Source organism: Myxine glutinosa, chromosome 14 (assembly GCF_964187855.1).
Source record: "Myxine glutinosa chromosome 14, kmMyxGlut1.1, whole genome shotgun sequence".
Taxonomy (NCBI): domain Eukaryota; kingdom Metazoa; phylum Chordata; class Myxini; order Myxiniformes; family Myxinidae; genus Myxine; species Myxine glutinosa.
In genome coordinates, this window is record NC_136274.1 from 82,830,415 (window position 1) to 82,853,996 (window position 23,582).

The window sequence follows — 23,582 nt, forward strand, 5'->3', positions numbered from 1 at the left end:
TGGATTCAAGCGGTGTGGTGCATGAATCAACGATGAGCGGTGTATGGTAACAACAACCGTGGAAGTAAGGAATTTGCCTCGGTTTTTTTACGGATATTGTTTATTATACGGATATTATAAACCACAAACACACAAGATTAGCTTTTTGAAGAGTCGCTAATGCTGTTTATAACATTAAACAAAGAAATTTAGAGGAATCCCGACATCCGTGAGATAAGTTTACAGAACTGAGGGAAGATCTACTGCAATCTAAATACCCCACAAAGGTTGGGTTAATAACAAGCGATTAAAAAACCGAAGCAAATTCCTTACTTCCACGGTTGTTGGTACCATACACCGCTCATCCTTGATTCATGAACCATACACCGCTTGAATCCATTAACTTTGTATTCATGACATTAGGATTCACGACATTTCTTATCTTTCCCCATCCAAAACCTTGATCTTTTCTACCCCCGTTAATTCATCCCAGATCCACTTTTTTGAAATACCGACTTCTTTCCTGGAAGTCCTATCAGTGTCCATTTGTTTTATACCTCTCCCACCCTATCCCCCCCCCCCCTCCACCCCTCTTCCCATGACTCCTCCCCGCAAGCCCTCTCCCTCCCACAGATCTTCCGATGTCCCTGTTCTCTGCTGTTGTACTTGTGTGCTTCCCTCTCTATCCCCATCTTGTCTCTTGCTCCCTTTATTGTGTTTTGTGTGTCCGTTTTTTATTTATTTTATTTTTTATGATTAATGTTAGCTCTTACACGAGCCTCGATCTTGTATACAAAAAAAAAAAGTGTTATGGTCATATTTACTATAATATTATTATTACGAAAACTATACCACTGAAACGATACACTACTGTATTAAGAAACCTGGGCTTAATTTGTCTGAAGCGGCCGGAAGGTGAGGCAAGAAGCCTAAGGCCGATACGTACCATATTGTTGGAAGAGACGTAACGCCGATGCTTTCGATATTTCATGGTCATTTTAACAATCGGTTTGTTTGTATTTCACACTGAATGAAAAACGTGAAGGTAGAGCATGGCGATTGTGATATGTGACAGGTTCGACAATATGTTCAGCCTGAACGAAATTGGAACCAAATTGCCGGAGTGTGGAGAGTCAGCTGCCATACCGCTGTAATGACATCAGACGTATCACATCACCATGTTATGTGACCAGGTCCTCAGCTCTGATTGGTATACGTTTGAGGGGACATACATATTAAATATATATACATACATACATGCATACATACATACATACATACATACATAGTCACGTGAAAAAGTAAGTACACCCCACGTAAAATTTTGACTTTTTCAACATATTTCAACATACAACTTTTTTTTTTTCTTTTTTTTTTGTATACAGAGTCGAGGCTCGTGAAAGAGCTAACATTTATCAAACAAACAAATCAAACAAACAAGCAAACAAAGTATATAAAAAGGGGAGCGGTCGACAAGATGGGGAGAGAAGGGGAGAGAGCACACAAACACAACATTTGAGAGCAGGGACATCGGGAGATGTGTGGGAGGGAGAGGGCCTGGGGGGGGGGGGGGCGGGGGGGCAGGATAGGTATAAAACGCAAGGACACCAAGGACTTCCAGGAAAGAAGTCGGCACCTCAAAAAAGTGGATTTGGGGTGAAATTAGCGGGGGTAAAAAAGATCAAGGTTTTGGATTGGGGAAGATAAGCGATGGTGAACAGCCGTTTTAAAGACCTGGAGGGAGGAGTGGGATTGAAGAGAGTGAGGGAGTTTGTTCCAGAGGCGGGAGAAAAGAGGAAGGAAGGACTGAAGGTGAGCAGAGAGTCTTGATTTTGGCAGTTTAACCATAAGAGGGTTGCTGGCAGATCTTGTGCGACCTGTAGGAATATTTGGGGACAGAGCCCAGAGAGAGCTTGGGGAGCAAGGCCGGAGAGGAGTCGGTAGAAGACGGAAAGACCACCAACCTGCCTGTGGTGAGTAAGTGAAACGCCCTCGGAGATAGCGTCATCGCGGGAGATTCCAATGATTCTGAACGCTTTGGTTTCAACAGCGTGAAGACGAGCTAGGTGTGAGGAAGGAGCACCAGCCCAGAGGGGAGAGCAGTACCCCATTGAGCTGCGGATGAAAGCCTTGTATGTGGTGAGGAGCTCAGGTGTGCCAAGGAAGGACTTTGCACGACGGAGGATGCCCAGTCGGCGACTGGCTTTGGAGGCCAGCTTGGAAATGTGGTTTTCCCAGGAAAGATCATGGCAGATAGTGAGACCCAAAAGCTTGAGTGACAGAACTTCTTCGAGAGGATTATTCAGAAAGTAGATGGGAGGGTTGTCCAGTCGGTCTTATCGGAGAGACATCGTAAGAGAGTGAGATTTGTCAGGATTGAAAGACATGTTCCACTTGTTTGCCCAGTCTGTGATTTTGTCCAGGTCCGCAGAGAGTGAGGAGGCTGCAGACTGCTGATCTGAGGGATGAGGAATGGAGTGGCAAAGAGTGGAGTCATCAGCAAAGAGATAGAGAGGATTTTCAAGAGAGTCAGAGAGATCATTGATGAAGACCAGAAAAAGCACAGGGCCCAGAACACTGCCTTGGGGAACTCCAGCCTGAACAGGAAGAGGAGATGAGAGAAACCCATTCAGGGCCACACGTTGACTACGACTAGAGAGGAAGTCCGCCAGCCATGCATGGAGATTTCCATGGATACCAAAGGAGGAGAGTTTGGTGAGCAGGGCGGGGTGCCAGACCGTATCGAAGGCACGTGATATGCCGAGGGAGACGGCTCTAATTTCCTGTTTGGCATTGAGGACCTCCATCCATTGTTGAGACAGCAGAAGCAGCATGTCCAGAGTAGAGTGACCTGGTCTGAAACCAAATTGATGATCAGAGATCAAGCCATTGGAGAAGAAGAAAGATTTCATATCCGAAGCAATGATGGATTCCATGACTTTGCTGATAATTGGGAGAAGGCTGATTGGTCTGTAGTTGCTAGGATCTGTTTTTGCACCTTTTTGTGCAAAGCGGTTATGTTGGCTGATTTCCAAGCAGATGGCAGTTGACCTTGAGCAAAAGCGAGGGTGAAGAGAACAGAGAGAGGGAGTGAAAGAGCGGAAGAATAGGGTTTTCGGACCCGTGGGCTGATGCCATCAGGTCCAGTTGCAGAATCAGAGTCGAGGGTTGATATAAACTTTTCCACCTTGTCAGGAGGAAAGGACACGGAGTCCAGGAGCAGCTGCGTACGACTGGGTATAGTGGGTACAGAGAGGGATGGGTTTGGGACACAAGATTTGGAGGCAAACACAGAGTTGAGGCATTCAGCTTTTTCACGTGCGGAGTCAGCTGTGTAGCCTTTTGAGGTAAGGGAGGGGATGGAGGGGGAACAAACACCAGAAACAGATTTGACCAGACGCCACCAGGATTTGGAAGAGGGAGACAGACAGACAGACAGACAGACAGACAGACAGATTTGATCTTCATTTCAACAATATTGATAGATAAAGGTGATATAATGTAACAAATATCATGAAACATTTACATTTTGTGGTCCATTGTATAATATAAATAAACATAAATGCAAATTTCGCATGTGGAAAAAGTAAGTACACCCCAACATTTATCACTACTTCAAATACCTAAAATTAGAATCAGGTGCACCAGCTCAGGTGCAAATGATTTGAACATCGTTAGAGAGGATCTTGGAGGAATCTGTCTTATTTATACCTCAGACATTCAGTTTTGTTTGCTCTTTGTTGTTGAAGTGTGCAGCATCACCATGCCTAGATCAAAAGAGCTCTCTGAGGCTTTCAGAAAGAAGGTTATGGATGCCTACGAGTCTGGGAAGGGATTTTAAAAGATCTCCAAACAATTTGAAATCAATCATTCGACTGTCCGGAAGATCATCTACAAGTGGAGAAGATTCCAAACAACTGCCAACTTGTTCAGGCCCGGCCGCCCCAGCAAGTTCAGCCCGAGAGCAGACCGCAAGATGCTGAAAGAAGTCTCTAAGAACCCCAGAATGTCATCACGGGACCTACAGGTAGCTCTTGCCACTGTTGATGTCAAAGTGCATGAGTCTACCATTAGAAAGAGGCTGCACAAATTTGGTCTACATGGGAGGTGTGCCAGGGGGAAACCTTTGCTGTCCAGAAAGAACATCAGGGCAAGACTAAAGTTTGCCAATGAACACCTAGGCAAAGACCAGCACTTCTGGAACAATGCGCTCTGGACAGATGAGTCAAAGGTAGAGCTATTTGGCCACAGTACCAGAAGACATGTTTGGCGAAAACCAAAGACAGCATTTGACCACAAAAATCTGATACCAACTGTAAAGCATGGTGGTGGAAATATTATGGTTTGGGGCAGCTTTGCTGCATCAGGGCCTGGGCAGCTCACCATCATAGAATCCACTATGAATTATTCATTGTGCCAGAGGGTGCTTGAGGATAATGTGAAGCCATCTGTCGGAAAGTTGAAGCTCAACCGAAGGTGGACCTTGTTTACCAGTCCTGGTATGTTTAGCAGTAAATCCACCAAGGAATGGCTGAAAAGAAAGAAATGGAGGGTTCTGGAATGGCCAAGTCAAAGCCCAGATCTAAATCCCATCGAGATGTTGTGGGGGGGATTTGAAACGAGCTGTGCATGCAAGAAACCCCTCAAACATCGCACAGCTGAAAGAATTCTGCATGGAGGAGTGCGCAAAAATTTCTCCCAGTCGATATCAGAGACTCGCAGACAGTTATAAGAAACGCTTACTTGAGGTTGGTTCTGCCAAAGGGGGCAATACCACCTATTAGAGCCAAGGGTGTACTTACTTTTTCCACATGTGAAATTTGCATTTATGTTTATTTAAATTATACAATGGACTACAAAATGTAAATGTTTCATGATATTTGTTATATTATACCACCTTTATATATCAATGTTGTTGAAATGAAGATCAAATAGCTGTATGTTGAAATATGTTGAAAAAGTCACAACTTTACATGGGGTGTACTTACTTTTTCACGTGACTGTACATACGGACGGACAAACACTGTTCTAGACGGCTTTGTCCTATGGGCTACGCTATAAAAAACCTTCTCCCTTAGCTGTAATCACAATCCCAGCCAATTGGCTCAGGTTAAGATTCCAATAAATAGTTAACTAGCAATTACTTAATATATTCGGTTTTGTTTTTTCCAATTGATTATTTTTAATAGTTTATTACTCTTGAAGTGCCAATTTTTCTTTTTTCCTTTCTGATGCCCATTCCTCTCTCTAAATCTTCCTCATATCTTGTTTCCAAAATTTGTGTTCTACTACAACTGCATATAGGCTCTCCACCTCTATAATGTCCTGAAAATTGGTGCTTGGCATGCAATGTACCTACATCATCATATTTACACCACATCATCATTCCATGAACCTATTTATTCATCTCCTGAAGAAGCTGCACTTCCTGGTTTGAGTAGTGGCGCAACAGCATGCTGGGTGCATTTCACCGTGGCCCGACCCACTAGTCTGGAGGGGGTGGGAGGGGGGGGGGGGAGGGTAGAGGCAGGGCTTCAGGTAAGACAGCATCTCTCTTACGGACTTTTCTTCCCTTCCAAGGCGTCTCATCACGAAAAACATTGGAAGAACTCCGTTGTTCATGTCAAATCTCCAGACGGGTGGCCGGTCAATGTCCTGGTGCAGGGGAAACTGGGTCAGGTCTGGCAATTGAGCGGGCAGCGCATGGTGCTTGTGGCAAAGGTACTTTGCTCCTCTTATAAGCCTCCTCTTTCAAACTGTGATAATTACATTTCAATTACTCAAGGTCACGTCTCAAGTCGAGGTTGCATTGGGAAACGTGTGAAACTCAAATTTTTTAACATCCACAGTAACAAGGCTGTGGCCCATGACACTGGCAGATGCCCCCAGAGTTCTCGGAAGTTCTTGAAGCTTTACCTAACGTTTACTCTTTTCATTTCTTTGCAGGACCTACCCTTTCCGAGCCAGGTGGTTTACAACCGTGTGGGGAAGTGCGGTAGCCGTACGCTGGTTCAACTGATGCGTATTCTGGCAGAAAAGAATGATTTTACCTTTGCTACATCCAACGTGCATAACAAGACTCGACTTCCACATGTGGAACAGGTAACTCAAAGGGATGGCATGGGAATGGCATTCGTAGAAGCCACCTGCATTTTTACGGGCATGATAATATTTCGGTTTCAGGGCTGGCAGGATGTGTCCTGGATTTAAGCACACCTGCCTCTGAGCCATATCGCCTGGGTTTGAATGTTGGCTCAGCTATAAACTTTCATCCTGGTGTATCGCAGGGAGGGTGAGACATCAATGTGTGTGCCGTCACTCGGATGGACGTTAAACTGGGCATTAGTTGCGGACATTGAAGATACCATCACGTCCTTTGCGAAGAGCAGGCGAGGTATTGCTGGCACCAAGCACAAATTCCAACTTCCTGCGCTAACCTACAAGGGGGCACTGCATCAGTGGCACAGCCATGTTCCCAGCAGTGATCCAACCAGTCACCACAGGCTGCATATGAAATGAATGAAAGAATATCAGTTTCAAAATATATGTATAAAAAAAGAAAACATATTGATGGGCAGGATGCGAGAGTAGAGGATGCGATAATGGGAGAATCTGATAATGGGAGAATCTGATAATGGGAGAATCCGATAATGGGAGAATTTGACAAGAGGAGAATTCCGACAATGGGAGAATCCGACAATGAGGGAATCCGACAATGAGAGAATCCGACAATAGGAGAATCCGACAATGAGGGAATGCGACAATGGGAGAATCCGACAAAAGGAGAATCCGATAATGGGAGGATGCGAGAGTAGCGGATGCGATAATGGGAGAATCCGATAATGGGAGGATGCGGAAATGGGAGAATCCGACAATAGGAGAATCCGATAATGGGAGAATACGATAATGGGAGAATACGATAATGGGAGAATCCGATAATGGGAGAATCCGATAATGGGAGAATCCGATAATGGGAGAATTTGACAAGAGGAGAATCCGACAATGGGAGAATCCGACAATGAGGGAATCTGACAATGAGAGAATCCGACAATAGGAGAATCCGACAATGAGGGAATCCGACAATGGGAGAATCCGACAAAAGGAGAATCCGATAATGGGAGGATGCGAGAGTAGCGGATGCGATAATGGGAGAATCCGATAATGGGAGGATGCGGAAATGGGAGAATCCGACAATAGGAGAATCCGATAATGGGAGAATACGATAATGGGAGAATCCGATAATGGGAGAATCCAATAATGGGAGAATACGATAATGGGAGAATCCGACAATAGGAGAATCCGATAATGGGAGAATCCGATAATGGGAGAATCCGACAATAGGAGAATCCAATAATGGGAGAATCCGACAAAAGGAGAAGCCGATAATGGGAGGATGCGAGAGTAGCGGATGCGATAATGGGAGAATCCAATAATGGGAGGATGCGGAAATGGGAGAATCCGACAATAGGAGAATCCGATAATGGGAGAATACGATAATGGGAGAATCCGATAATGGGAGAATACGATAATGGGAGAATCCGACAATAGGAGAATCCGATAATGGGAGAATCCGATAATGGGAGAATCCGATAATGGGAGAATACGATAATGGGAGAATACGATAATGGGAGAATACGATAATGGGAGAATCCGATAATGGGAGAATCCGATAATGGGAGGATGTGAGAGTAGAGGATGCGATAATGGGAGAATCCGACAATGGGAGAATCCGATAATGAGAGAATCTGATAATGGGAGAATCCGATAATGGGAGAATACTATAATGGGAGAATCCGACAAAGGGAGAATCCGATAATGGGAGAATCCGACAATAGGAGAATCCAATAATGGGAGAATATGATAATGGGAGAATACGATAATGGGAGCATCGGATAATGGGAGGATGCGGAAATGGGAGAATCCGATGATGGGAGAATCCGATAATGGGGGAATCCGATAATAGGAGGATGCGAGAGTAGAGGATACGATAATGGGAGAATCCGACAATGGGAGAATCCGACAATGAGAGAATCTGATAATGGGAGAATCCGATAATGGGAGAATCTGATAATGGGAGAATCCGATAATGCGAGAATCTGATAATGGGAGAATCCGATAATGGGAGAATCCGATAATGGGAGAATCCGATAATGGGAGAATCCGATAATGGGAGAATCCGATAATGGGAGAATCCGATAATGAGAGAATCTGATAATGGGAGAATACGATAATGGGAGAATCCGATAATGGGAGGATGTGAGAATAGAGGATGCGATAATGGGAGAATCCGACAATAGGAGAATCCGATAATGGGAGAATCCGATAATGGGAGGATGCGATAATGGGAGGATGTGCTAATGGGAGGATGCGATAATGGGAGGATGCGATAATGGGAGGCTGGGATAATGGAAGAATGCGATAATGGGAAGATGCAATAATGGGGGGATGCGATAATGGAAGAATGCGATAATGGGAGGATGCGATAATGGGAGGATGGGATAATGGGAGGATGCAATAATGGGAGAATGCGATAATGGGAGGATGCGATAATGGGAGGATACGTTATTGGAGTATTGGGAGAATGCAATAATGGGTGGATGCGTTAATGGGATGGTGTTGAAGTGATTCTGAATATTGTACACAGTTTTCCATCTCATGTCGCTAGGTTTACCAAATCTTAAAAAGTTAAATCTCATGAAACAGACAACATGCTTTGCAAACATCATAAAGCTTCAGTATAGGCCTCTCTACAAAACTCCATCTATTTCTATAATCTGACAATTTACAGTTCTACTCATTTTTAATGCTATTATCCATTTCCTTAAGTTGTCAAAAAAATCAGGTGTCACCATCAATATAGTGGCAGAAGGCAGACAACAGCAAATACTATGGAGCTCACGGATTGGATGAAAGGAAATAATTTGGCCAATCAGTGTTCAAACAAAGAAGAGACCATCTACCTTTTGGTTGTCACAACTCAAGCCTAGGCATGGCTGTTTGGCATCATTTACATCCATGTGATATTTAATATGACCTGAGACAGAATTGCTCCAAAAATTTTACACCAGATTTATGTGAATCTAAGAAATGACTAAGAAATTCCAAAAATGCGGACATCCGAAGAAACTGAAAATTCCCATGCCCAATCTCATCGAGGTTCCAATTTTGAAAAATGATTCCAGAAAGCCCGACTATCTGTGCCAAGTTTTGCTGGCGCATGACCATTCCTTTTTGATTGAGAAAAAATATTTTTGATTGCCGCTTGTACAATGTGATGCAAGTGCGTGCAGTGCAGGCAGAAGGGGATGGCAGGCAGTATCAGGGTTGGGATGTCAGGAAGTATTACCGTTGGGGGAAGACAAAGGAAAGGAGGTTAGCATGAGATATGGGTAAAGAGAAAGGAGAGGATTAAAGGGCATAGAAAGGAGGATTAGAATTATGCAATTTGTTGAGCTGGTATAAAAAGTAAACTGCCCAACAAGTGCTCCTAAAACTTGAAATAGCAGTGTACACCTTGCAAGCTTTTGAGCAGGTACGTAAGATTTCCCAATTCAAGACTCGCTAAAAAGCAACTTTAAACAGGTCTCCGATCTCCACAGCGCCAATGATTGCAAAACCTTTTTCCATGCACTAATCAATCATTTCTGACAACCCAATTGAAAAATAACCAAGAAAGTTAGTTAACTTTTGAAATGCTAAATTTGTCCAAATGACAAAAACAACTTTTCAGAAACTCATTATCTCTGATGTGAGTCACTCTGTGTTTGACAAAATTTGGATGGAATTTGGAAACTTCACGTAACATTAAGGAGAGGTTATCTCAAAGCCAAAACATTCTCTCCTTTCTCCCTCTCTTACATCACACCCCCACGTATCCTCCCTCACTTCTTCCCTCGATGAATCAATTTGCCCCATCTATCTGTCTATCTCCTCTCCCTCTCTCACCCCCTGATTGGATGGACCCACCATATGGAAAGGTTCTGGACCAAAAAGGTCTAAACCAGACTAGGTTGTGTAATGATTAGAGCGTCCGGTCCAAGTATGGGAGTTCGGCCTTTCAAATCGCAGCCGAGTCATACAAAGGACTTCAAAATGGTACGTGCTGCTTTCTTACTTGACGCTGAACATTTAAAAGGATGAGAGCACAGACAATCCCCACCGGTTGGCATCCATGGGGAGGAGAAATTCCTCCTTAGGAAACGCCCCGTTGAGTGCGGTGAGAAAGGCGGCGCCATTGGTGTAACGTCACCAGCACCCAGAGTTCCCCGGGAGGTGACGCCATTTCCGCCAAGCTCAGTGGCTGTTTGTCTCGTCTAACGGTCTTGTGCTGTGTGTCGTGTTTCCGTCTGTATGTGCGAGATGTGTATGGCCGCTCTACGCTCCACTACGAGCCTTAAAAAAACCTAATGATGGACTGTGCTCTGCAGCTGATGATTCGGATGGTCATTCAATCAGGCACTCAACAAGCCCAAGGAAATATTTAAATATGTTGTTTAGTACACTTTGAAATTGGCACACCATTTGCTTTCATTCTGCTCGAAAACTGTCTGAAGTTTTACTCTCGGCTCAGTCGGTTCGATCAGAGGTTATGATATCGAGGCCATTTCCGCCCTTCCCCAACTCACGCATGGCAATTGGCATTGGTTCAGTGTGCATTCCACTTTGTAGCCAAAGCCAGAAAGATTGTGGTGAAGGAAGGATCAATTTATCATCAAAGGTACATTCAGCTGAAATAAGGTCGATTTATTATCAAAATACATTCCATACTCGATGGGCCCCAAATTTGGCTTCTCCATCTCGAATCCACAGCCTCGTGTTGCCACATGTTTACGCCGCACATCTTTTTGAGGCTGATATCACCAAAATAAAACGCACACGGTGACACCTCAGCATCCCAACACTTTTTTTTTTAATCCCCGACACTGTTCCGGGATCATTCCCTCACTTAGCAGTCGTCTGCCTTCCCTCTTCGATTGGCACGCTTTGCCATGACAAAATGAGCGGAAATTTCCAGGCACGAGTCCAGCATAACGATGGTGTAAGCCGCACGTTGGATGGCGTTCGGGGTCTGTTTATATATTTTTGTGCATTTTATACATTTTGCCATCATACATTATCCTGATGTTCCATTTGTAAGGTGGAACAAATCGATTGTCCTCATCTTCAGGGAATTCTGGCTTTTAACGTTTTCGTGCTGCGTGGAAAGCACTCGAAGGACTGATGGACAATGTTCAAGTTGACCGCCATTTGTCATGGATAAACATTGTTGGAAAGGAACATAGCGAGAATGCTAGAGGATATGAAGGCATGATGGTCAAATTTACCCATGCTGCCATGCGTGTTCATAGAATAACGTCAATAAAATACCCTTTTCCTTTCATTTAAATTTTTAAAAACTGGGCTCATGCACAGCATTCTCTGAAAACAGATTGAGTGATTTGTAACTCTTTTTTTCATGCGTTTGAACTTCCATGAGGTTCAGTTTAGAAACGAGAAAACATTTTCACTTTTGAATGAAAAGGAAAACAGGCAAACTGAAGGAAGGGAAGAAGAAGATTGAGGATTAACCTCCATAAAAGTAGTGTACCAGTGAAACAGAATTAAGTATTTTCTTTCCTTCACTTTTCCTTTTACTGTGACACATCAGTTTCTATTCACACTGCACATTAGTCATGAACATGCAGATTTTTCTCTTCAAAGGCATCTCCTCTTGAAGCCGGACGATGCCTCATTACATAACGTGTGGGGGCATCCTTAAAAGTCTCCAAAGCGGGCATCCTTACACAGCCCCCAACTACGTACCTGGAATTTTGAAGCTCAGAAGTGCGCACCCCGAGTTTGGGGACCCGGAGGTGTGCACCCTGAGTTTGGGAACCCGGAGGTGCGCACCCCGAGTTTGGGGACCCGGAGGCAAGCACCCCGAGTTTGGAGACCCAGAAGTTGTCACCCCGAGTTTGGGGGCCGGCGGTGCGCAACCTGAGTTTGGGGGCCCGGCGGTGCGCACCCCGAGTTTGGGGACCCGGAGGTGCTCTCCTCTAGTTTGGGGGAGCGTAGGTGTGCCCTGCAGTTTGGGGGTCTGGTGGCGTGCACCTCATGTTTGTAGGATGGAGATGGGCACCTCAAGTTCAGGCAGGCCCGGAGACATACACCTCAAGCTTGGGGGCCCGGAGGCCCAGAGTTTTAATGCCCTGGGGAGCACATCCATTTTATGTAATAAATGATGTTGTAGAATCCCTCAAAAATTCCCCTTAAAATATTCTCTTCTGCACCGATGTGACGAGTACTGCATAACACCAGGATTTGTATGGAAATATATTTTCTTATATTTTATGGAAAGTGTAAATGAGAAGGCAGCCCATTGTGCTTTTTGTGAAGTTGGATCATTAGGGGATTCTCCTTTAGGGAAGATTGTTTTAAACAAAAGCTAATATTGTATCACCAAACATAGGAACTATTACTACATCATCACAGTGAAAGACTTGAATGAAAAAGTCGCGCAAAGACAAACCAAAACAAAGTGGAATAAACGAACGATGAAAGATAAATGCTCTCATAAAGCAAGCCGGAGGAATAAAGCAAACGAAAAAAATGTTAAAATGGAACGAAAGGCACGAGACAGACCCTTGCCCCAAAGTAGTAGCCACATCTGGACAAGCACATGCCAGGGCCCTTGTGAGAAATTGTTATTTTTTCAAAATACTGTAGGCAGGTCCGTGTGGAAAAGGCAAAACGGCCTGATTGTTGCAACAACGGCTCGGTGTTTGGCCGAGGCCGACTGGAAACATTCTGAGGGCCGGACAAGGCACAGCACAAGCAAAATGGGGCCTAAAGTGCAGAAAGCCTCTTTCACTTCGTCATGTGTTTATTCACTTTTTCTTTGCTTATCCTCTACAAATTTTTCCACTTGATATCCCTGCACAAAGTCTTCTTCTTCGTTCCCTTTCTTCTCTTCCTTGTCATCATTCAGTTCTCTCTTCAATTATTTCTCCTTCGTCGTTCTTGTTTTTTTTTTGTCCTTTCTCGTTTTTCTTCCTCCATTATTATTTATCTTCCAATTCGCCCTCGCGTAAACCGTTCTGAGGTTATAAGGATCCATATGTAAGTTTGCAGTGAAGACCTGATGATAGTGGAGTGAGTTGTGCTGATAATGTCAGTGGTAGGAAATTCAAGACATCAAGCAAAAAGTGCAGAATATTTTACTGAGGAAACCATTGGCAACCACAAACAATACAGATGCTTCTTTGGGATTGTTGTTGTTGTTGTTGTTGTTGTTGTTGTTGTTGTATAGCCCCGGACAGTTCTCTCGAACAAGTCTGCGGCACAGAGACAAGCGATCGATCTCGCAGGAGCGACCCAGAGATGCCCCACATCCAGGATCCACTTCACGAAGTCAGGGCCACGACAGAGTTAGAAAAAAAAAAAAAAACACCTTCAGAGGCCATTTTTCCCCACAAGCGGGGGTTGGCCTTTTTCGGGGACCGTGGTTGTTGTTGTTTTTTTTTTTGTTTTTTTTTGTCCCCCTTTTTGAAGCAATGTTTTACGACCGGGTGCCCTTCCTGCCGCCAACCCTTTTTGTCACCTTTTACGACAAACAGGGAATTACCAGTGAACTGGTACTCAATTAGCCGACCTCGGAAGGATGAACAGGCTGAGTCAACCCCCATGGCGTTAATTCAGCGATCGACCGGGATTCAAACCCAGGATCCTAGGTTATCCTAAGCCGGCACCCTAGCCACTAGCCCAACACCACGACAGAGTTAGAGAGGGAGAGAAATAAAGAGAAAGAGAAGCAAGAGGGAAAGGGCCGGTCCATGGGGACCGATGGGCACTCTGACCGTGACCTGACGAATCTGGGCACCGGGGAAGAATGGGGTATATTTTCCCCCCGACTTGCATTGGGGGTACAACCACCACGAAGAGGCATCCCCGATAGTTATTTCCTTGGGGTTGTTGTCTTTGGTAAACCAAATAATCTCCATTATCCTGTGACCTGTATCTGGAATATCAAGACGGTTAAATAAATAAATAATAGGTCTCTGATTATGATAGGCTGAGATTTGTGATGCAATAGTTCTGATTCTGATTTTACAGAGTGTCAGTGTTACAGTTTCTTGGCAAGGGTTATATTCAGTGGTTTGCCATTGCCTTGGCAGTACTAGTTGTGGCAAGAATTTGTAATTTCTTCCACTCGCCCACTCTTCGCGAAGGACCGTGGGATACCCAAGTAACCGTGTGATATTTAACGTCCACCAACTTGTGCCAGCAGACGGGACACCAAGTTGAACGTCCATCCTAGGGTTGTTGATGAATCACGCTGCCTGTGAAACACCAGGACGGCAGTTTGTAGCTGGGTCCAGATTCAAACCCAGGTTATATATATATATATACAGCTCAGAGAAGGGTGTGCGTACCTCTAGGTCATCCTGTCAGCCGTAGACACCTCATATTTGAAAAAGCAAAATCATCCAAGTTGCTCTCAACAAGCTGTAAAAACGCCCCGCTGAATTGAAAGAAAATAAAGTTTTGTAAACCTGTAAAAAAAAACCTGTTTTGGTAGATTAACGTCATTGATGCAGCATCTTTTACGCCATCTTGTCTAATACGTAATATTCATTCTTTTTTGTTGTTTGTGTCTTTTATGGCATCCTTAAAAACAATACATTTCCTGCTTGGAATGATTTTAAATGTTATTTGACTGCTGGACAGGCAGACAAACATTTACCTTACTCCTCTTTTTTTTCTTTTTTTTTGTATACAAGATCGAGGCTCGTGTAAGAGCTAACATTAATCACAAAAAAAAAACGGACACATAAAGCATATAATAAAGGAAGCGAGAGACAAAATGGGGAGAAAGAGGGAAGCACACAAATGTGGAAAGGACAAACATTTGAGAGCAGGGACATCGGGAGAACTGTGGGAAGGAGAGGGCTTGGGGGAGGAGGCACGGGAAGGGGGGTGTGGGAGGGGGGTGGGAGAGGTATAAAACACATGGACACTGCTATGACCTCCAGGAAAGAAGTTGGAATTTCAAAAAAGTGGATCTGAGGTGAATTAACGGTGGTAGAAAAGATCAAGGTTTTCGATGGGGGAAGATAAGAGAAGGTGGTGAACAGCTGTTTTAAAGACATGGAGGGAGGAGTGGGATTTAAGAGAGTGAAGCAGTTTGTTCCAGAGGTGGGAGAAAAGAGGAATGAAGGAGTGAAGGTGAGCAGAGAGTCTTGATTTTGGCAATTTCACCAGAAGAGGGTTGCAGGCAGATCTTGTGCAACCGTAGGAATATTTGGGGGATAGAGCACAGACAGAGCTGGGGGAACTAGGCCCGAGAGGAGTCGGTAGAAAACAGAAAGACCACCAACCTGCCTGCGGTGAGTGAGTGAAAGGCCCTCGGAGTTAGCTTCATCGCAGGAGATTCCAATGATTCTGAAAGCTTTGGTTTCTACAGCGTGAAGCCGAGCTAAGTGTGAGGCAGGAGCACCAGCCCAGAGGGGAGAGCAGTATTCTATTGTGCTGCGGATGAAAGCCTTGTATGTGGTGAGGAGCTCAGGTGTGCCCAGAAAGGACTTCGCACGACGGAGGATGCCCAGTCGGCGACTGGCTTTGGAAGCCAGCTTGGAAATGTGGTTTTCCCAGTAAAGGTCATGGCAGATAGTGAGACCCAAAAGCTTGAGTGACAGAACTTCTTGGAGAGGATTGTTGAGAAAGTAGATGGGAGGGTTTTCCAGTCGGTCTTTTCGGAGAGACATCGTAAGAGTGTGAGATTTGTCAGGATTGAAAGACATGTTCCACTTGTTTGACCAGGCTGTGATTTTGTCCAGGTCTGCAGAGAGTGAGGAGGCTGCAGACTGCCGATCTGAGGAATGAGGCATGTAGGGGCAGAGAGTGGAGTCATCAGCAAAGAGATAGAGAGGATTTGCTCTTGGCACATGCGTGCTCAGGATGAGATTCCGTACAATTTCCCAATTCAGAGCGTCAGTAATGTAAACGGCAGGTTCTTGTCCTGATTCATGTTCCAATTCGTGTTCTATAGTGTTCAAAATGTAAAATTGAACTGAAACGAAATAGTTCCTCAATTAATAGATGGGCGTCCATAAACAGACAGACAGACAGACAGACAGACAAAGTTAACCAAATATCTTGAAGGTAAATTCACCTCTTATAGATAATATATTGCAGTTTTGGGAAACCGCTAAGAAGTAATGACAACCACCATACAGGTCACTTAGGATAGTTATTTCATAGCAGAACATTATCTTAGCCCTTTCCATTATTTCGGGTTAGTATGTCTTTATGCGTTGGGGAGGAAAGACCCTCCACTCATAAGGGGAAGCCAGGTATATGCACAAAGATTGCTTCCTCAGATATTGATTCAAAGTCTTGAAGGACAGAAGACAGGCCAAAGACCATTGGGATATGCACCAGGTAAAAGCCTCTTCGACAGGGTTTGTGACAGCAGGGTGACAAACTCCACCAATCGAACAGCAGCCCCACCCTCACCAGGGCATGACAAAAAGGCCTTGCACACTCAATTTCTCCGTCTTAGCCGGTCTCTCTCTGCCCCCTCTGCACGTGTGCATGTCTCTCTTGGCCAGACCCTCTCTCAAGCCTCTGCATGTGTCTGCTCCCTGTTGGCTACCGGACTCCCTCTCAGTGCACGTGTACATGACAAAAAGGCATTGGACTTTTAGTTTGGCATGTGTTGATTGCTCTCGGTGCACGTGTTCATCAGACTCTCCTTCTCGATGCACGTGTGCATGACTTGGAATCTCCCTGCATGTGCCTTTGCCTGCTTGTGTCCGTGCTGGGGATCGCCTTTACCTGCTCGTGTTGCGCTGGGGCTTGCCTTTGCCTACTCGTGTTCATGCTGGGAATCGCCTTTGCCTGCTCGTGTTGGGGACTGCCATTTTCCTACTCGTGTTGGGGATTTCCATTTGCCTGCTCGTGTTGGGGACTGCCATTTGCCTACTCGTGTTGGGGACTGCCATTTGCCTGCTCGTGTTGGGGATTGCCTTTGCCTACTCGTGTTGCGCTGGGGATTGCCTTTGCCTGCTCATGTTCATGCTGGGAATAGCCTTTGCCTGCTCGTGTTGGGGACTGCCATTTGCCAGCCTGGTGCTCGTTGGTGAGGTCAAGACAAAGGTTGTCGTTAGGAGAAGCATTTGGTAACACCGTGTTCATTTTGCTAACTGGATCCCAGCGTTCGTTTTCCCCTCCCCCTCCCCCATGAATGTGTCCTGGGCACCCATGTTGTGTTTATTCATAGTAATCATCATAAGGCATAGAATAAGCTACGTATCTGTCTCTAGTCCCTTTTTCTTTCCTATCGATAAGTTGCACGGTACATATTTGTAAATAAATCGAATCGTTAAACGTTTCCTTTCCTTCTCTCCGTGAATGTCCTTTCTTCCATTGGATCACCATTGCTCGCACCCAGAGTAACAATTGGCCGTAACAAAATTAGCATTAGCCCGGCGGGTACCAATGGCTGCTCAGCCGTCGAAATTTCCATCCAGAAACAAAAGAGAGTGGTACACCGCGGAGGGAACGTTCCCCGATTGAGACCGTCACGTGGTATAGGTACGCGGTGTCAGACGATTGGACCCTGCTATCGCGCGACGGACCAATTGGCATTTTTAGTTGCTGGTTTGCAACCTGCCAAAGTACAAATTTATTCGTGTGCGGCAGCCTCAGGTCCAGTAAGTTTAGGAGGGAATGGAGGCTAACCCCCTCATAGTAGAACCGAACTCCTAGGCCGTAACAATATGTGGTTCAGTGATTTTATATTGATACTCGTACATCCTAAATTCACTATAAAAAAGAGTATGGCACATTCTAACAATTTTGCTGGCCTTTTTTTTTTGTTAATGGATGCCATGCTGAATTTTCGAGTTGGCTAATCGACTGGATTTAAAGGGTATCTATACAAGAGCATACCTGCCAAATTTCATGCGAGTATCATAATATTCTTGAAGTCAAGTATCACAAGGTCTTGAATTCAACTGGTGGCAGCAACCAGGCCACGAATATGGCTACTGTGGGGCAACTCTGGTTACACTTTAGTGTACCACTGGATCTGGAGAACAGGAGCCCAGAGAGAGTAACTGCTGGTGGCAGAACAGCAGCTGTTCTTTCATACTGTGCAAGGCGTGGACGTGTTGAAATATCCAATGCTGGTCTCGCTTCCCATTGTCGCACAGACAATTTCTGACCCATACGCCTCCACGGTCATCATCGCATCGTTAGTGACGGACAGACAAATGTGAACGATTCACCCTAATAAAGGGCGTTAGCCGCCTAGCTTCTATAGCTCAGGTAATATACCAATTCAAACATACTGTGTACATTTCTAATCATTTTCTGTTACACTTCTCTTTCCAAATCCCTTTTGCCTCCCCCTACCTCCCCAACCAAATAGGCAGAGTTGATGAAAAACATCAGTGCGTTGAAAAAGCCTTTCCTTTACACCAGACATGTTCATTTTCTGGATTTCAATCGGTAGGCCTATTATTTTTCACCCTTTTATCCAACAGTACAGAGTAAGATCCACAGTAACTTGTGTATCGGTATCACAATGCCATCCACAGGTTTGGAATGGAGCAGCCCACGTACATAAACGTCATTCGCGATCCCATCAGCCGGTTTCTCTCAAGTTACTTCTTCCGCCGTTTTGGGGACCGACGGAACGAGGAGAGCCACATTGTACGTACTCCGAATATGAAGATGGAGGAAAGGCTCCTGGTAATAACTTTGTTACCTGTTCCACTCATCTTTTTCTTTCCTGTCCTGTGTATTTATCACTACCTGAATACATCATGTTTGCCAAAGTCCTCTCATTCATTGCATCTTTTTCATGCCTGCTTTCCTTCTAACTGCATTTCTTACCATAACTGCATTTCCTTTCTCCAAAAAAACGTTAAAAAAAAAAAAACGTTTTCAAAGTTTCTTTGTTTTTTGTTTTTTTTTAATTTTAAAAAAAAACTTTTGAAAATACTTTCCACCAGTAGCTTTTTCTTCCATTCCTGCAACCTTTTCTTCACCTCTTCACAACCTCATGCCCTCTCAATTCCTTTCTGAAAACCTTTTCCCTCATTCAACTTCTCTGAATTTGCTTTTCTGGTTGCCATACTTGTGAACATAAGTGTTTTTGATTGCTGGTCTGGATGAGTTAAGAGGCAGTTGATAGCTGATGTAATTGCCAATTTATAAGTGAAACCTGTATCAGGTTCACTTTAATGTGATTGCTTTAGCTCACTCGCCATTTATCGATTTTGATAACTGCCTAGCTGACCACAGCAATCGTTCTTCAAGTTGGGACCACAGACCGGATTACTTTCATTCTCTTCTTATTTCACGATATCTTCCTGATGGTGTAATTAAGGCCAAACACGTTTAAGTTCAGGTCTGCAATCTCAGTTCTTCACGCAGTGTGTTACAAGTGACTAAAGAGATGTATTTTGTGCTTTGTGTCTCTTCTCTTTCATCTCCGCTCATAGTTTGTCTTTCACAAGTGCTCTTTCCCGTCTGATAAGTAAAATAGACATTTTATTCCAATGTATTGAAGAACAAAGCCGACACAGTCTATAACTTACATTTCTAAGAGCAGAAAAGAATGGTAGCTCCAGTAAAAACAGCAAGCTGTGTTGCCGGCACAGAAAGGTCAATGAATTGGAGAAACCAGGTAACATTTCTGCCAGAAAAATAAAATGGCGCCGATGTTTTGTGTGTCTACCCATCCCAGGAGGAAAATGTAAAAATCATGATATTATCATCTTGTGATAACAATGAGGCCAATTTGCTGATGAAGTGTGTCCGTCAAGGATTACATTTTGATGAGCCTCAAGGATTTGCATAAAGAATGGGGAAGTTGGGTGCGGACGGATTTGGAAATGGAAGCAAAATAGAAAAGAAACGAGCTAGTTGCTCGACATTTTAACCAGCCTGGATTCTCCAGAGGTCACATGGCTGTTTGTGGGATTTCTGCCTTTCAGGAAACTCATGATTCCAGCAAACTCAGGGAGCAACAGCTTATTTTCAGGCTTGGTACTCATATAGTCAAAACAAATGTTTTCCTCACTGTTAAACCCTTCTTCTTCTTAATACAGACTAGGATATAAGACCCGTCGCTTCGTTGACGAAAATACAAATCATTGCATCATTGCTTTAAAAAAAAAAAGAAACGAAAGCGGTTCTTAATCGGAAAAATAGAATTAGGCAGTGTTAGATACTGGCCTAGCCATACACTCGCTTCGCTGACACTGACAGGACTATTAAGAGAGGGGGAGGGAAAGAAAGGGGGAGGGGTGGGTGGAGAGGAAGAGGGAGAGAGAGGGGAGGAGAGAGAGAGGAGGAGAGCAAGAGAGCAAGAGTAGGAGAGCAAGAGAAGGACAGCAAGAGGAGGAGAGCGAGAGAGAAAGAGAGAGAAAGGTCGGAAGTTGGCATTCGCAGCTTCGCCACGTGTGGTCGCAAGTTGGCGTTTGCAGCTTCGCCACGTGTGGTCGCAAGTTGGCATTCGCAGCTTCGCCACGTGTGGTCGCAAGTTGGCATTCGCAGCTTCGCCACGTGTGGTCGCAAGTTGGCGTTTGCAACTTCGCCACGTGTGGTCGCAAGTTGGCGTTTGCAGCTTCGCCACGTGTGGTCGCAAGTTGGCGTTTGCAGCTTTGCCATGTGTGGTTGCAAATTGGCGTTTGCAGCTTCGTCACGTGTGGTCGCAAGTTGGCATTCGCAGCTTCGCCACGTGTGGTCGCAAGTTGGCGTTTGCAGCTTCGCCACGTGTGGTCGCAAGTTGACGTTTGCAGCTTCGCCACGTGTGGTCGCAAGTTGGCGTTTGCAGCTTCGCTACGTGTGGTCGCAAGTTGGCGTTTGCAGCATCGCTACATGCGGTCGCAAGTTGACGTTTGCAGCTTTGCCACGTGTGGTCACAAGTTGGCGTTTGCGGCTTTGCCATGTGTGGTCGCAAGTTGGCGTTTGCAGCTTCGCCCCGTGTGGTCGCAAGTTGGCGTTTGCAGCTTTGCCACGTGTGGTTGCAACTTGGCATTCGCAGCTTTGCCACGTGTGGTCGCAAGTTGGCGTTTGCAGCTTTGCCACGTGTGGTCGCAAGTTGGCATTCGCAGCTTCGCCACGTGTGGTCGCAAGTTGAGGTTTGCAGCTTCGCCACGTGTGGTCGCAAGTTGACGTTTGCAGCTTCGCCACGTGTGGTCGCAAGTTGGCGTTTGCAGCTTCGCTACGTGTGGTCGCAAGTTGGCATTTGCAGCTTCACCACGTGTGGCCGCAAGTTGACGTTTGCAGCTTCGCCACGTGTGGTCGCAAGTTGGTGTTTGCAGCTTCACCACGTGTGGTCGCAAGTTGACGTTTGCAGCTTCGCCACGTGTGGTCGCAAGTTGGGGTTTGCATCTTCGCCATGTGTGGTCGCAAGTTGGCGATTGCAGCTTCGCCACGTGTGGTCGCAAGTTGGCGTTTGCAGCTTCGCCATGTGTGGTCGCAAGTTGGCGTTTGCAGCTTCGCCATGTGTGGTCGCAAGTTGGCGTTTGCAGCTTCGCCACGTGTGGTCGCAAGTTGGTGTTTGCAGCTTCGCCACGTGTGGTCGCAAGTTGGCGTTTGCAGCTTCGCCACGTGTGCAAATAGCGATGTTTACCGTGACGTCACATACCCGATCACGTGACCGTGCTCTTTGTTTTGGTTGGCAAAACATCAACCATGCTGGCTGTCTCTAAGTGGTGAAGTTTTACGATCATTGACGTGACGCCATTTCAAGGACAATGCCTGTGAGCTGCTGTGTTGTTAATTGCACAAATCGATTTGAAAAAAACTCGGGAATAAGTTTCTATAGAATTCCAGAGCCACTCTCCATGTACGGTCTCGAAGCTATAAGTCTTTATTGTTGAAAGAAGAAGAAACGCACTATTTTGTCCTTCCAGGACGTGATCACTATCACACGATCTCCCGCGGTCATTTGAACCTCAAATAAAATTCCAATTGCAGATTTGTCAATAGATGAGGTATATTAACAAACGAATGAAACAGATTTGGTCAAATTCTGCCTTTTTAAAAACTTGATCGCATTCGACACAAAGTTGTGAGCAACTAAAGAAGAAGAAACGCACCATTTTGTTCCCCCAGGACGTGATCACTATCACACGATCTCCCGTGGTCATTTCAACCTCAAATGAAATTCCAATTGCAGATTTGTCAATAGGTGAGGTATATTAACAAACGAATGAAACAGATTTGGTCAAATTCTGACTTTTTTTAAACTAGATCGCATTTCACACAAAGTTGTGAGAAACTAAAGAAGAAGAAGAATCGTTTGGCTTCTCAGATAAAATAAATAATTCTGTCTCTTCAATTTCAGGTTAATTTTCTTTTTAAAATGGCTTTTTCTGCAATCAGTGCATGGATTGACATGTGTGGATGTGTGTGTGGGTGTGGGGGGGGGGGGAGGGATGTGCGTGTGTGTGTGTGGGGGGGGGGGGGGGGTTTGGTGAGTGTGTGTGTGTGTGTGTGTGTGTGTGTGTGTATCGGGGTTGTATCCAAGGGGGTTGTGTCAAAGCATGTCCAATGAAAGTGGGGTTGTATCAAAAGTGGGGTTGTATCAAAAGTGGGGTTGTATCAAAAGTGGGGTTGTATCAAAAGTGGGGTTGTATCAAAAGTGGGGTTGTATCAAAAGTGGGTGCGAGTAAAGCGGTCATCACTGCCAGCAGTTTTAAAGTGGCAGTTCTCGTGGCAGAGTGGCAGTGGCAGTTCTTCCTTCTTCCCCACACACACCCAGGCCTCATGAGGTTTGTTGTTGAGACGCTGTGATGGTATGACTTTGCCTTTGATAAAGCAGAATGGTACATCATTCCCGATCGCATGATACCACAGTGGCTTCACATGACCACTTAAAAAAAAATTGTATGCCTCTAGTGACCTGAATGCCTTCAGTGACTCCCTTGTGTAGATACCCGGTGTGTCAATCAAGTACGTGTACACGTCGCCGTAGTTCAAATCTGGCCAGCAAGATGGATTGTTTTGCCATCCTTTCAATGCAAATGGATCCGGAAGAATATCCTCACCATTCCTATAACTCAACTTCGATTTGTACCGAGATTTTGCAACAGTGTCAAGACTATTAAAATACTCCGAAACGATCACATGTGTGTCGAGCGACGCCATTGTGCAAAACGAAAACACTGCGCTTTTGCCAACCAGGCTGCTGCGCATGCGCGGATATGGTGGGTTTGTTTATAAACAGTGAACATCGCTATACACAAACCTTCCTTTATTTTTTTTTTATGCCTCCGCCGACAAAGTCGTTGGAGGCATTATAATTTCGGGTTGTCCGTCCGTCCGTCCGTCCGTGATAGGTTTTCGTTATTGTTTCCATGATAACTTAGAACGGCTGAAAGGATCTTAGTCAAACTTGGTAAAAGTATGTAGAATGATGTAAATATAATTATTTTGGGGTCAAGAGGTAAAATTTTACCGAGCTAGGTGTAATGATAGTGCGCATTATCAATCTGAATAATGAATTTCTCGGTAGCTTTAATTGAGCTACCGACGAAGTATAGTAAGGAGACCAAGTTCTTAAAATGGTCTTCATTTGTGGCTGGCAGAAAGTTTTTGAAGCC

General features: G+C 44.9%; 1 protein-coding gene across 1 annotated transcript in view; it reads left to right on the top strand.

Annotated features, from left to right (window-relative positions):
* The window catches only part of UST (uronyl 2-sulfotransferase), a 91,149-nt gene that overhangs the window by 50,704 nt on the left and 16,863 nt on the right, over positions 1-23,582 (top strand). Inside the window, exons 3-6 of the mRNA XM_068136263.2 lie at positions 5,560-5,700; positions 5,926-6,081; positions 18,392-18,471; positions 18,561-18,714. Of these exons, the coding sequence (XP_067992364.2) occupies positions 5,560-5,700; positions 5,926-6,081; positions 18,392-18,471; positions 18,561-18,714 (531 nt within the window). The remainder of the gene's footprint in view (positions 1-5,559; positions 5,701-5,925; positions 6,082-18,391; positions 18,472-18,560; positions 18,715-23,582) is intronic.